Source organism: Nannobrachium achirus (genome assembly GCF_963921795.1).
Source record: "Nannobrachium achirus genome assembly, chromosome: 20".
Taxonomy (NCBI): Eukaryota; Metazoa; Chordata; class Actinopteri; order Myctophiformes; family Myctophidae; genus Nannobrachium; species Nannobrachium achirus.
The window spans coordinates 27,362,848-27,374,757 of NC_137827.1; the positions used below are offsets into that span (position 1 = coordinate 27,362,848).

Genomic DNA, 11,910 nt, shown 5'->3' on the forward strand with positions numbered 1-11,910 from the left:
CCCAGAATAGGAACACTGTTAAGAACGTTTCAGTGTTAAGCTCAACGTTAGGCATTTTGGCCCATACATGGAGAATTGGAGAACCCGTTTGGTATAAACATGTAGATTTGGAGAACACTATATATGGAGATTTTCCATTGTTAGGCCGGTATCAATGGCAACCGCATGGACGGCATACTTGTCAGATTGATGTCATTAATATGACATCAGACAACCTTATATAAACAGGCTTCCCGTTCAGATCCGTGGCAGAATCCAGTTGGCCCTCTGAAGTACTAAGCGTAAGCTAAGCATAGAACTCACTAAGCTAAGCACAAGACATTCGTCAGAGGCTAGAAACGAGCCTACGCCAGAGCCCAAGTTCGACCTTTATTTCAGGTACATCCAACCACAATGAGCAAGGTGACGAAGGAAGCAGTGAGGGAAGCCGTGAAGGAGATCATGGAGGGATCGGCGGCCAAGCGGAGAGGTTTTGTGGAGACCGTGGAACTGCAGGTCGCTCTGAAGAACTACAATCCGCAGAAGGACAAGCGTTTCTCCGGCACCGTCCGACTGCCGTCCGCCCCCAGGCCCGGGTTCTCCGTGTGCGCCCTGGGTGACCAGCAGCACTGCGACGAGGCCAGGGCCGCCGGACTCCCCAACATGGACGCCGAAGCCCTCAAGACCTACAACAAGGACCGGAAGCTTGTGAAGAAGCTCGCCAAGAAGTACGACGGCTTCCTGGCTTCGGAGTCCCTCATCAAGCAGATCCCTCGTCTGTTGGGTCCCGGGCTCAACAAGCAGGGCAAGTTCCCCTCCCTGCTCACCCACAACGATGACCTCAACGCCAGGGTGGACGAGCTCAAGTCCACCCTTAAGTTCCAGTTGAAGAAGGTGCTGTGTCTGGGTGTCGCCGTGGGCCATGTGGACATGACAGAGGACGAGCTGGTGGACAATGTCCACCTGGCCGTCATGTTCCTGGTGTCTCTGTTGAAGAAGAACTGGCAGAACGTCAATTGCCTGTACATTAAGAGCACCATGGGCAGACCCCAGCGCCTCTATTAGATCACTGGTCCTCAAAATGCGGGTCGGGAACAATGATTTATTTTGGGGGGCTCCCTAGATGACAGTGACGTCACTATAGGGTTCATGTGTGGTTAAAGCTACATAAAAGAAAAAAAGAAGAAAAAAAAAGAAAAAAAATATATATGTAACTTTTTAGCTTGAGACCCAAAATAGACATTTTATGTCTCGACCAAACTAGTGAAAATAGCGAATCTAAATGTTCAAAACGCATAATTGTGACCCATAAAAATGGGTCTGTGACCCACAAATGTGTCTCAGATCCAGGGTTTGGGAACCACTGCTCTAAGGATTAGAGTGAGTGACTTCAATAGTGTTCACCAGTGAGTTTTTGGAGCTGTGTGAAGCACAGGCTCCCTATACGTGGCCGTGTGGGTCTGTCTGTCTGTCTGTGTGTGTGTGTGTATGTAGCCTGAACTTCCTAAACTTCGGCACGCCACTAGTCCCACAGTTTTGCCACCACACACTCGCGCCATATGTCAAATCGACCGGCTTACTCGGGAATCGTGGGCTATTACTTTTCTAAGAGAAAGGTTCTATAGTTTAATTGATATTAATTTATTAGTGAATTAATTTTCCCCATTGACTTATAATGGGAATTGCAAAAACTCACATTCAATTATTTGTCTCTCGCAAACCATAGGGGCTAGAGTTTCAAGACTTGGAGAGGAGGTTCATAATGATTTCAAGGATTAAATAAAAAATAATTGTGTCATTTGGCCGCATGGTGGCGCCATAACACCCCACTTTACGTTTTGGCCTGTAACTCTTGAACCGTAGGTCGGAAAATTAAATTTATTTTTTCCCTGGATTCCTTGGGTCATGACGCATCTCCCCATATAGGCCACGCCCATTTGCGCCATGATAGATTTTCCGCCATCTTGAATTTTCTCCAAAACACACTTTTTGCTCCTTTTCCTACATATTTTCTTCAAATGTCACAAAAATCGGTACACATGATCCACACACACACACACACACACACACACACACACACACACACACACACACACAGCTCCACTTCACACGGGTGTGATTTTTAATTTGAAGCAAGAACTTTATGGCAAGAGCAGGTATCAGATCTTCAATGCCTAATCTAAGTTGGATAGATACTGTACATAGACATCCATATACTTTACTTGCAAAGTCACTTTAAAGCTAATTCCTTGACAAGTAGTCTTTCTCTACGTCTATCGATAGTTATCATTTCTTAATTTCGTATTTATTGTTGTACTTTTATACTTAACTTTCACCTTACGATTATATTTTACACATTACATTTTAATCTAATCAGCTGTATAATGTATATTGCAGCAAAACACAATTTTCTTTTAAACTGTGGTCAATGGCCAGTCCTAAAAATGCATAGTTTATGTAACAATAAACTTCAAAAGTGTTACATTTCTTACTCTTAATCCTGCATGTTTCTATGTATGATCCATGAGTGAACATTGCTCCCTATATGCATTTACGTACATAGATAGACGGAGACACACAGCTATCGCAGGGGGAAACAGAGCTATCGATCGTTTAACGGCCTCTTCTAAGACATGTCTTCGTACATGAGATGCGACATGGCGAAGGTAGAGAAAAGGAGTGAGATGCTAAAGGGGAGAGACACTGCGTCTCAGACCCGCTTGTGGAAGGCATTTGTATTCTGTGCCAGAGCTCTGCAGAGGAGCAGGCGAGAGGAAATCAGGGCAGTGGATCATCACAGTCGAGTTGACTCAGGAGCGCATGCTCAAATCACCCGCACACGCGCACGCACACACGCACACACACACATACAAACATGACTTATGACTATTATGACTACACACGTGCACATCCTGGACACATAGGCACACTCGCATACCCTACACCCACTTAAGCACTTTGGTGAACATCACACTATACTATGAGTCCAAATAATAAACACTATAATATAATTATGTGTGTGTGTGTGTGTGTGTGTGTGTGTGTGTGTGTGTGTGTGTGTGTGTGTGTGTGTGTGTGTGTGTGTGTGTAAAAGATGAGAACGATGAGAACACAGTGTAAACAGCCCTGAGGATGCCAACTGCAGACAAGTTGTCATGCTGTGGTGTCATTGTCATCATCACATCTTGACTGGACCGTGACATGCACACACACACACACACACACACACACACACACACACACACACACACACACACACACACACACACACACACACACACACACACACACACACACACACACACACACACACACACTACCTAAACTGCCCTGCCAAACCAACCCTTGGTGCCAGGCTACCAGCGCCAATGCAGCTGCCTTAATCTAGGCCAAGCTATTTATAAAGCTAGCAGCCAAGTACAGGCATGGAGAGCCAGGGGGAGACAGAGGGATGAGAGAGAGAGAGAGAGAGAGAGAGAGATAGAGAGAAAGGTAAATATAAAGTCAGTGTAGGTGAGAAAAGAGAGTGAGGGAATGGCATTGGCAGCGAAGAGAGTCATAGAGAGAGAAATAAAGTGTTTGTGCGTGCGTGTGCGCGTGTGCGTGTGCGTGTGTGTGTGTGTGTGTGTGTGCGTGCGTGCGTGCGTGCGTGCGTGCGTGCGTGTGTGTGAGAGCGAGAGAGAGAGAAAAAGAGAGAGAGAGGATGCCAAAGAAAGAGAAAAGACAGGGAGGAGTATAAATTGATAGCATGAAAATGTGCAACAGTCGTACATTGGGGATGTGAGTGAGGAGAGACACAGGGAGAGAAAGTGAGGGAGGCCTGTCAGGTTCAGCATGAATACAGGAAGATAAAAGCACAGGCACAGATCTGTGATCAAACAGACACCAGCCATCCACTGCTAATGACAAACAGAGATGTCCATACGCTTATGCCTAATTTAGGCTGTACCTTGTTGTACTGCTGCGTCGCTCAATGAAGATGGCATTGAGCATCAATCAATATTCTTATTTTCACGGTGACACGGTCAATATAGTATAAATTATCTCTTATTCCCTCTCGAACTAACTTGAAGGGCCTGAGACATACAGTAATGCTTCCAACAGCCATGCGTAATCACAAAACAGTAATCGTCACACCCACGACATTAACGGCTCAAATCCTGTTCGTTCTTGAGGAAAATGAAACTGCTTTTCAGATATTAAAAAAATAAAAATAATAATATAAAAAAAACATTTCAAAAGTATTCAACTAATCAAAATAAATGCATTTCAAACATTTAAGAACACCTTTAAGCTTGTAGGTGGGTCCTGGGGAGACATAACATTTCTCTTTTGGGTCTCAAGCTGAAAACCACTGAAATGACCACTGAAATAGAGTAACCTAACTTTGACAACAGAGAAGACAGCATGCGTTTGGTTGCTGGCCTTTCGGCCTGGTCTGCCGGCAGCAGCTGTTCTGTGTTTTAAACCCGGTCCAGAGGCTTATAGGAGCAGGAGAGATGAGCTGTCAGTTGTGCATGAGGGGACAGTGGTCAGTCTGGCAGGAAGGCGGTGGGGGGTCACAGAGAAGAGAGGAGAGCAACACGTGCCGACAGGTCCACTGATTGCCTGGCCTGGAAAACCAGGTCAGATAGGCGCTGCTGAGCACACACACACACGCATCACCAGAACTGCTGGGATACCAGACAAACAAGAGGGAAAATGGGCTGGAAGGGAGTAGCCTCAGGCAACACACACACACACACACACACACACACACACACACACACACACACACACACACACACACACACACACACACACACACACACACACACACACACAAGCATGCACGTGTGCGCACGCACGCACGCACGCACGCACGCACGCACGCACGCACGCACGCACGCACACACACACACACACACACACACACACACACACACACACACACACACACACACACACACACACACACACACTTTAATTCTTTATTTGAATCCACAAATCAATATTCATTTACAAGGAATCACATGTAACTGGCTTAGATAGTTCATTGTCACCTAAGGATACATATAGCACCATCTCCTCCGCCACACAGACACACTGCCTATAACAGCAAACAAAGCAATATTTAGCAAGTAGTTCGGCTTTGCTGTTCGTCAGGGCAGAGATTGTTAGACTGCTTGTGCATAATCTACATCTGTATCCAAGGTTTGTCATGATTCTACTTTTAAGTGTTGGTACTTAGAATGTTTATCTTGTGACTGGTGTCAAGCAAAGACATCACAAACATAACTACAGTACTGTGCAGTGTGCACCATACAATACTTTCCTCCTGGTCTGTCCAGGGCTGCTGAGCAACCAAAATAATGACACCCCAAACTTACAAAGGCACTAGGTGGTGCCAGCAGGATACTTAACTGTGATAAACATAATCCACATACTGTAAGCTCAATAAAAGTCATGATGAGAATTTCTTGTATGTTATTGTATGTCTTTAAATGTCTTGATGAATTGATTACAGTACATAGGATGACAATGGAAACCAGCTCTCAGGGCTTTTTGTGTAAGCCGTTAAGCATCATTGTATAATCGTACCGCTGTACTTTTCTTTTACAAACTTTTAATAAAGTATTAAATCAATCAATCAATGCTGGAGAGAGATAATGAATGAAATAGACAAAACAGACAGCTCGGAATGACAATGATTTGCAACGGCAGACACAAGCATTATTGAATTGATTGTCTATTCTAGCAAGATGGCCAACACTGAATCATCAGCCAGGGAGAAAAACACTAGCTGTCAATGGTCCCTTTCTCCAAAGGAGAACAGGCACAATTTGGTTTGAATGCCTGTCTTCCACATCTATTCTAATAAATAACTAAATAAATAACTCTCACTCAATGCAGTCGAAGGCAGCAGGCTTTCAGACGGAACGAGAAGAGAATGGCAGAGGACATCAACAAGGTTTTGCGAAAAAAGAAAGAGGAAAAGAACGAAAAAAACAAACAAAAGGAAAAGAGGAATAGTAATTGGTTTAGAACTGTGTCTATTCAGTGATAACAGGAAATGCAATCTTAGTTGTCCATGGTATATAGACTCTCTATAAAAATAAAAAAGGTTCACAATTTGACAGCGATGATACTCTTGTATTGGATTGTATTAGGTTACATGTACAGTATGCACTTCTCATACTAAGGTGAGCGTTTGAACTTGTCCATGAAACTGTTTCAACTTTATACTGTTGTGATTGACATTTATCAACTACTATAGTGTTCTACTCTATATTATATGAGATATCTTGGCATTAATTTGTGTACGCTACATTGAGGTTTCAATCTTGCTGCAGCATCCAGCATAAGTCCTATTTTCCAAAGAATAACTAATGTTGTTATAAAAGTACTTACAACTGAAAACACTGTCAATTCCAATGTGCCATGATGTCAAATGAGGCAAAACAAAACCACTCCACATGTACACAAACACTCGATCTACTCGCTCGAGTATTTGGCTGCCTGTCATAAAAGTCCTTGCCCTTTCCTCGTGTTTGATAAATACAGGGGAAAAATAAACCAAATTGTGTTACAAAACAGGTTGGCGAGAAACTCCAGTCAGTGTACCAGAATAACATCCAGGCAGTGGCGGGAGTGTGAGTGGGCCCAGAGGCACACACTGCACTGCATCATGTCTGACCTTCAGCCCATCAAGCATCCTCTTCCTCACTCTCCCAGCCCTCAGGACCTTCACCCCAAAATAGACCGTAGTCTGACACATGAAAACATACACAGATGCACACATGGGCAGTGGTGTAAAGTAGCTAAGCACATTTACTTAAGTACTGTACTTAAAGGAGTAGTTCACCCCAAAATGACTTTTTTGATTAGTCACGCCATGGAGACTAGAGTTCAATAATATTTTTTGGTTTTTGTCACATTCCTAAGACAAAAATTTGATTCGAGTAAATTTACCCCCATTGATTCCGGATGGGGACCCGTTTCGAAACGGGTCCCCATCCGGAACGAATGGGGGTAAATTTATTGTTATCACATTTTTGTCTTAGGAATGCGACAAAAAACTAAAAATATTATTGAACTCTAGTCTCCATGGCGTGACTAATCAATAGAAAAAAAGTCAACTACTCCTTTAAGTTCAGTTTTGAGGTATTTGTACTTTACTTGAGTGTTTCCAGTTTTCAGTTCTTAGGGTGCCCTCACACCAAAATACCTATGAGAGTGGAATCCGCGTTCCGCCAATGCATTTCAATGATAAGGGAGCGTTTTTTGCAGAAATCCTCTGCTGGCATGAAACCGCTTCACTCTCATTAATGCATTGGCGGAACGCGGATTCCACTCTTTATAGTTATTTTGGTCTGAGGGCACCCTTATACTTTTACTCCACTACATCTCAGAGGCAAATGTTGTACTTTTACTCCACTACAATTATTTGAAAACTTTAGTTACTAGTTTCTTTGCAGATATAGACTAAATGGTTATATTATAAAACATACATTAATCCACTTTAGCCCTATTTTATACCTAGGCTATTTGAAAATAGCCGATCTACTAGATCTGCTATTTTCAAACATTTTGTACTTTTACTTTTGGTACTTTATGTATATTTTGATGCCAATACTTTCGTACTTTTACACAAGTACATTTTGAATTCCAGACTTTTACTTGTAACGGAGTATTTCTATATGGCAGTATTGATACTTTTACTTAAGTAAGACCTTTGAGTACTTTTTCCACCACTGCACACCGGCATCCATATGGATGTGTACACAGTACACACACACACACACACACACACACACACACACACACACACACACACACACACACACACACACACACACACACACACACACACACACACACACACACAGTCATAGTGTCATACACAACACATAGACCTACTCTTCTCACTCACTCCCTTCACATTGTCATATGTCACTATCGTCAGCCTCTGTCTGTAGGGGCCGGGGGTTAACATAACACCCAAAAGATGTGTCAATTGCATTCCAAAGCGGTGTGGACTGTATAGTCACTGCACCTGCTTTCCAAGTGGTCTCTGTTCTCCCAAGACTGAACTGGTAATGTACCGTTGTAGAGATTGGCACATTTCACCCAGGTTTTTTCATCTCACTCAAGTCACTTTGTCTGCTGACCTCTCTCAGCAACAAAATAAACAGAAAATAAACAAAAATTAAAATAAAACAAATCACAGGAGGCAAGTAGTGATCAATAGTGGGTCGGGACCCATTTGTGGGTGGAGACCAACCTTTATGGGTCAGGACTCAAGAAAAAATCTAATTTTCTTTTCCTACATTTAAATATATACTATATATTTCAAGATTTCTTTTGAATATATATATATTTATATAATTGTATACGTTTTAAAACAAACAAACAAATCTAAGATTTGTCTAAAAAAGAATGACGAAATAGTTAAAATGTAGACAGACAGTCTACAAAGATCTGGGCTTGTAGATCTGCTGTTTTCACTAGTTTGGGTCCCGGACAAATATCTAATATCTCTTTTAGGAACGTTTGGGGACCACTGTCCTATAGCATAGCAAAGTGTGCCACACTATATCACATCCTTAGATTCATTTACATATGCTACTTGGATTATGTGGTATGGGTGATTGCGGATTTATATTAAATGTAAGAAATGTTTTAGAACAATGCTGATGCACACATCAAGGGTTGGTGAAATGTAGGAAAATAAATGTTTATTTTTACTCGAGGCGTTTCCCATAAAAATCGGCAGACCCCTGTGATAAACTGTTTGGGAAACAGTGGATCAGACCTTATTGATCCTGCCAGGGAAATCCAGTCGTCTTGAGAGACTGGAAATCAACGTAAAATAACGTTGATCTAAAAGCCTGTTGTCATCTGCTCCTTGCTACAAAAAACGATGATTTGCTACAGTGACAGCAGCAGCTCTGAGAGGCAATGATAGCCTTGCTCTGTGCTGATTAGACCTGCTGGTATACTCGGGGTACTTCCAGTGATGGCTAAACTTAATGACGTTCCTGACCTTTTCTCATGACCTTTTCTTCATTCGGCCGGATCCCTCTGGCTCTCTCTTAAAGTTTCATTTAATACTTTGTACAACAGTGTTGCTCGTCATCATCAACACAGGGGTTAAAGTTCTCAGTCCTGGGGACTGATTTCAGTCTTGAGGATTCCCTAGGGGCTATTTGGTATGAGATCAGTGCAGATCCACAAAATAATACATAAATAAGGGGGAGTTGTAGCGATGGCTCACTCTTCCCTCTCTCTTCTGCTGTCTCTTATACACTTATTTTCAATAGTCACGACGACACTTAACTCCCCATAGGATGGCTTGTCCCTGAACCAGACAAAGATAATCAAATGGCAGCAAGTCTCGGGCAGTTCATTGTGGAACTGTTAATTGCTCAAATGAACACAAAAAAATAGATCATTTCGGCTCGAAAAGAGAGCTGAGAAGACCTTAGCCGAACTTCCCAAAAGATGTTGAATCATTTTCCGGGTGTTTCTTTATTTTAGCTAAGATCCAGTGAAAGGGGACAATATGCCTCAGATATAAGAGGTGAAACGTTTCACCAGGTTTTCTTTTCAATAATGCAGAAGAAATGAACAGGATTTTACAGGTTTAGCTTAAGAGCTTCTGATGAATAGGTTCGCACATCTCTCTCTCTCTCTCTTTCTCTCTCTCTCTCTCTCTCTCTTCACTGAGAACACTGTGAGTGATTAAAAGTTTTTTTTTTTTAGTTTTTTTTTTCAGAACAGAAACCAAAAGTAATGTCAATGTTGGGCGAGAGCCACATACACACGAATGTAGGTTGCCATGTTCTTGTTCTTCATAAAGGAGTGGGGCACTGAAGTCAGTGGATGTCAGTTCTTAACAGGCAGGAAACATCTGTAAGCATGCTGAGATTTGAGATTTCCATATTACATAAAAGACCAAAGTAATTGCATGTGTATTGTGTGTCTGTGGATACATATCACGTGTGTAGATGTGTACTAGCTACAGTGTACTGTATGTAACCAAACCAGTACAGACACAAAAAAACACGAGCACGCACGCACGCACGCACACGCACACGCACACGCACACACACACACACACACACACGCACACACACACCTAATAAACCTAAAAACCAATTACTGTCAGAGAATGTGGGAGCTTTGAAAGAATCACACATGAACTGAACCCAGTTTCATTTCATACACATGAAGTCCTTATTTTGGAAGTTTACATAACCGTGCAAAATGTCTATTTTCAGTGCAGCTCATTTAATAGAACCATACAGGGAACAATCTATTGACATCATGTTCTGACTGAAGGATGAGTGGGTGGCATTTCCACTTAAAAGCCAGAGTGTGGATTCAGAATTGTAATGAAGTGAGGCAAAGCGAAAGGGAGGGAAGGGGGCGGACTCCGCTACTAGGGAGCGCTGAGTGTACAAATAGCAGACTTACAAAGCGGGGAGTGTTTCATTTAACAGGATTTTACATGTGCCAATTTTAGCCTCTCTGCTTAGCATTTGTATACATTCAAAACAGAAGCTGGGGAAAACAGGAAAGGTTAGGGAAAGACAGTTGTATCAAAAAGAATCATAGAAGAGCACAGAAAAAGGAGAGCAAGTACTTACTATGACAAAGAGATATCACAGAGAAAAACGAACCATGTGGAAATAGAAAGGGGGAGAGGGGGGAGAGAGAGAGATGGATAGAGTAAGTGAGAAAGAGATGGAGAGTCAGGGGCGTCACAAGGGGGGGAAAGGTGGGACTGAGTTACTAGGGTCCAAGGTGGAGGGGACTTAATTATTTTATACTAGCTAAGCCTATTGAAAAATGTGAAAAGTCGTGAAAATGTGTGCCAATCTTTGAATATATGTATTTTCTTTTTTGCCTCTGGAAGGTTTCTGGAACTAAATATTTTGAGATGGGGGTCCTTGGCCAAATACATATCATTTTGAGGGTCCCTCACATGAAAAGGTTTGAGCACCACTGACATAGAAACATAGGTTTTTCAAAAAACCTTAGGAGGATTTAGAAGACATTTATAGAATCGGGTAAAACATATTCAAAGACTTTAGCTGTGAGCTTGAATATTATTTTTCATTAAAGCACAAAATAATGCGTAACAATGCATTCCCAGTCTAAATGGGTTAAACCCCCTCCCATTAAGAACATTCATGGGGGGCCCGCAGTGAATCCTTGTACCCAGGGCCCAGAATTTGGTGAGACACCCCTGGATAGTCAGTGAGAAAGAGATGGAGAGAGAGAGACAAGGGAGAGAGAGAGATGTGAAACACACCAGCTGGAGGGATGGAAGGATGATAGGACAGGATAATTGGATTAGAGGGGCAGAAAATTAAAACTATTTTCTTTGTTCCCTCCTCCAGCAAACAGGGTCCAAGTAATCCAAGCGTTTCTGCCCCAGGGAGTCAGATAAAGCAGAGGCTCTCAACCTTTCCAGGCCACGACCCCCATTTGAATGATAAAATAATCATATTTTAACTGCGGACCCCCCCCCCCCCCCCCACCCCACCCGGACGAGTTGAGGCATTACATTTTAACACAACCGTGTTATACCAAAGTATTTTGTGTGAAAATAGAAGATCTACATGCTCACAACACAACGCCTTGTGAGCTTACGGTATATCTGGCCTTTGTGTAATTTGTCATTTTAGACTAGAGGTATTAAAGGTTTTTAGAGGTTGAGTGAGAAAGCAATGTTGCACATTAAGTTAATCATCGGGGTACCCCCCAACCTCCCTGAGGGTCCCAAGTTACCCACAGGTTGAGAACCACTGAGATAAAGCAGTGAAAGGAAACGCTCCTCTTATTAGTGGGGTCTCAACAGATCCCAACAGTCAGGACACACAACCACACAACCACCTTAGCTGTGGATATGCAGTGATGGAAAAAGTATTTATCAATACCGCA

General features: G+C 42.6%; 1 protein-coding gene across 1 annotated transcript; it reads left to right on the top strand.

Moving 5' to 3' along the window:
* Window positions 1–393: 393 nt before the first annotated feature.
* LOC308305658 (large ribosomal subunit protein uL1-like) lies at window positions 394–1,044 on the top strand (the record flags this gene model as incomplete). The annotated part of the gene is made up of 1 exon (XM_080750490.1): window positions 394–1,044. The coding sequence occupies one exon, from the start codon at window positions 394–396 to the stop codon at window positions 1,042–1,044; it is 651 nt and encodes a 216-aa protein (XP_080606616.1).
* Window positions 1,045–11,910: the final 10,866 nt, after the last annotated feature.